At 41.2% G+C, this 3,514-nt stretch overlaps 1 protein-coding gene across 1 annotated transcript; it reads left to right on the forward strand.

Annotated features, from left to right (window-relative positions):
• Nucleotides 1-469: 469 nt before the first annotated feature.
• LOC128736889 (protein FAM98A-like) lies at nt 470-3,019 on the forward strand. Its single transcript, XM_053831388.1, has 5 exons — nt 470-523; nt 620-748; nt 817-1,813; nt 2,262-2,484; nt 2,544-3,019. The coding sequence occupies exons 2-5, from the start codon at nt 711-713 to the stop codon at nt 2,831-2,833; spliced, it is 1,548 nt and encodes a 515-aa protein (XP_053687363.1). The 5' UTR covers nt 470-523; nt 620-710; the 3' UTR covers nt 2,834-3,019.
• Nucleotides 3,020-3,514: the final 495 nt, after the last annotated feature.

Genomic DNA, 3,514 nt, shown 5'->3' on the forward strand with positions numbered 1-3,514 from the left:
TCACTTTCGCACACACGAGATGTTGGCGGCGAGAACATAGTTGTCTGCCATGGGCTTGGTTTTCTATAGGTGATTGTGTCATTTTGGCATTCAAAGTGTTAAATTTGAGCTAATTTTTAGCAAAATTAGCTTAGCAGCAAAAAGTTGAGAGTTCGGTGCTGTGCAGGGATACCAGATTTGCAGATTTGTCTGCAAATTGCAGATTTTTGGAACGGTCTTGCAGATCATTATAAATTTGCAGATATTTGCAGTTTTTATGACTTTTATTGTTTTGTTGCAGATTTTTGTTCGAAGCCCTTTAAACTTTCACAGACTTCCTAAAAAAGTGTGCAGATTTTCGCAGATTATTTTCAAACCAGAAAATTCGAGTAGCCGGAAAACTGCTCGATTTTTCCGGTTTTCGAGCAGTTGCAGACATTTTTTTAGAAAATATGGCATCTCTGGTGCTGTGCTCTTTAAATGCAATTTTGGCCAGTTCAAGGAAAACTCTGTAAACTGTAATCTAGAAAGTTACTGTGTAAAAGTAAATACATATTTTATTGAATGTATCGGCTGTGACTAATTGCTTTTTTGAAAAGTCCTAATAAAGTAATAACAACAACTAATTGCTTTTTATCAGGTGATTTTTCATTAGGCTCTACATCTCGAGTGCCTGATAGAAAGACCGGCTGCTTGTTTCCGAATATTTTGCCAAACTGATTTAACTTCAAATGGAGGAACAATTTGTAAGCGAATTGAGAAATGTTGGGTAAGTTGAACGGTCTGATCCATAATATTGACATGAAAACATCTGTTGATCAATCTGGCTTGTTGCAGTTACGACGGGCCCTGCCTCGAACAAAACTACGCTTCAGCTGCTATTGCGGCTGGTGCACAGAGTGCGGAATTTCAAGAGCTGGTAATCTGGTTAACTGACGAGATTTGCATTCTCGGTAAGTTAGATGAGAAAATATCGAAAAGTGAAGACGCTAGCACTTTTGTACTGGAACTGTCAGGCTTTCTGAAAGAACTTACCTGCCCGTATGCAAATCTCGTATCGGGCCATGTTTCCGATCGTCTGCAGACATTCGATTCGAAAATGGTTCTCTTAGAATATTTACTAAACGAGTTAATGGCATTTAAGATGATAGAGTCATTGCAAAAACCGAAAGAGAAAACAAATGTCATAACGCTTTTTGAATCACCGACGGCCGCTGCGCTGAAAGATATTTCTATCACCTTCGGTATTGGTAAACCCCCTAACAATATTCCAGCGAAAGTACTTTTCGATAAAATTAATGCCCGTTTAAATGAAACAATTAAAACTGCTGGCGAAAAACGATTAAGTTCTCCACTGTTTGCCCCTAAGAAAAAGTTAACAATGGAGCAATGGAACAAACTTGATAAACTGCAGAAGGACTTAGATACAGAATATGATTTGCGACGTAAGATGCTGCTCACTAGATTGGATGTGACGATTCAAAGTTTTAAATGGTCTACCCGAGTTAAGGGAAAGGAAGGAACTATGTCTGAGCGTTACGCTGAAAAACGAAAACTGCTCGATTCACTGCAGACCGGAGGTCGCGATACAGATCTTAGTGCCCTGCTAGGTGCAAGAGAGACACTGGCAATCATTGAGAAAACCAGTAGCGCTGCTGTACGCAAGAATACTAAGAGTAAAATTCAGCGTCATATTATCGGACGAGTTCCGGATCGTGGTGGGCGAGCATACGAGCACAACCCTCCGCCATTGGAAATGCCATCGTGGCAGACACAAAGAAGCACCGGTGGACCCGGAGGCGGTGGACAACGCGGCGGATTTTCTGGTGGGCGGGTAAGTTCTTAATTGTGTACAGAGTCTAGAGTCGTTGTGGCTAAAACAGTACGAAGTATTAATCTTTCTTCCAATTGAGCTTTATGCTTCATGCACGCATCTCTTAGAAGCTCAGAGTCGAGGTCTAATATAAAATAGATGATGTACAATGGGAGCAGTCCATCTCACCTAATAGCGTGTAGCTTTTTGGGACGGATTTTCATAGTTTAAGCTTTGCCACCTTTATTTCATTACCCTTCATAAATGTAATTCAGGACGGTAAATAACTTTAGGTTTGACTTCCATGTTTTGATTAATTGCGTTTGAATAATCAGAAAGAAAAACACAAGAAACTTACTTTGCTTTTTAATACTACGACCTCATGCAACTATTAGGACATAGCTGTAAGTTCCACACACAGCTTTATGTAGGGACCGTTTAATAATGTAAGTATCGAATTCATTCTCAGGGTGGTCAGCAAAACCGTGGAGGCTGTGGATATCAACAGCAAGGTAGTTACAACCAAGGACACCAGCAAGGTAATTACAACCAAGGACATCAGCAAGGTGGTTTCAACCAGGCTGGAAGTGGAGGCGGAGGCTTCCAGCAGAATCAAAATCGTGGAGCTGGCGGAGGTGGTGGTTATGGAGCTAATAGCCGTGTTCAAGGTGGTTGGTCTCAGCCACAGAAAGGTTTGTATTTTATACTTTCAGAAGCAGACTTATGGTTAGACGGATGTAAACTTTTTCAGATTACAATCAGAGCTACAGCAGTAACAGTAGCGTGAGTGGATATAGCACTGGATCAGGTCGTGGGTATACTAGCAGTGATCAATATAGTAATAGCTCCGCCGGTTCCGGCTACCGTGGTGGCGGTAGCACTGGTGGCTACGGTGATCAACAGTACAGTCGGAACAATAGTTACGACGGTAACAGAGATCGTAGTCATGATAATGAGTACAATCGTGGTGGTGGTGGAGGACGCGGTGGAAATAATGGAGGAGGTGGCCGATCCAACTATAATCGAGGTGGACGTCGTTGAGCAAAAATGATCATTACGTAAGCAACTGTTGCTTTCATACGATTTCTCTATTTACCGAAATTTGTTCTAAACGGAACAATGTGATTCGGATAAGTTTGCTTCCAGGCAGAAGTCTAAGCGAAATATGAGAATACTAACATAAATATAACACGTTCTTTTAAGTGCATGAGCTCGTATTTGACTATACTTGAGTCAAGAAATAAACATGTGCACTTAGACTAATTCGGTGCTACTTTTATTTCATGTGAAATTCCCCCGAAAAATAAAAACATGAAATCTCCGAAGTGTACAACGAATTCATCTACACTGCTATGTTCCGTTTCGGCTGATTCATTTTGGCAGTAAGACTTCAAATTGGAGCACAATACTTGACTTTGGACCGGAGTTGTGCAATGAAGGGCTTTTTTTCCTGTGTGGACTCATCACTGCGACCAGTATGGTTTGATCTATTGTGATATCGCCCGGGTGTTTGCTGTATAACCCGCACTGCATTTATTTTGGCTATAGTCGCTATTGAGTGAGCGATATGCTTATTGAATTTTATGCGTGCTTGTGTGTAATTAGAGTACCCTTCCTTCAATGCTTTTCCTCTACTTTACCCACCTCGTTCCACATGACAGCACTGTCCCCAATTATAGTCATCCCTGGAACAGCTAACCAGTGCATTGAACTATAAGGGTC

This window comes from Sabethes cyaneus, chromosome 2 (genome assembly GCF_943734655.1).
Source record: "Sabethes cyaneus chromosome 2, idSabCyanKW18_F2, whole genome shotgun sequence".
NCBI classification, from domain to species: Eukaryota; Metazoa; Arthropoda; class Insecta; order Diptera; family Culicidae; genus Sabethes; species Sabethes cyaneus.

Excerpts from the sequence above, each read along its gene's own strand:
- LOC128736889 (XM_053831388.1), top strand. The coding sequence starts at position 711 with ATGGAGGAACAATTTGTAAGCGAATTGAGAAATGTTGG. Across the intron at positions 749-816 it reads AGCGAATTGAGAAATGTTGG|TTACGACGGGCCCTGCCTCG; the intron begins GTAAGTTGAACG and ends GGCTTGTTGCAG. Across the intron at positions 2,485-2,543 it reads TTGGTCTCAGCCACAGAAAG|ATTACAATCAGAGCTACAGC; the intron begins GTTTGTATTTTA and ends AAACTTTTTCAG.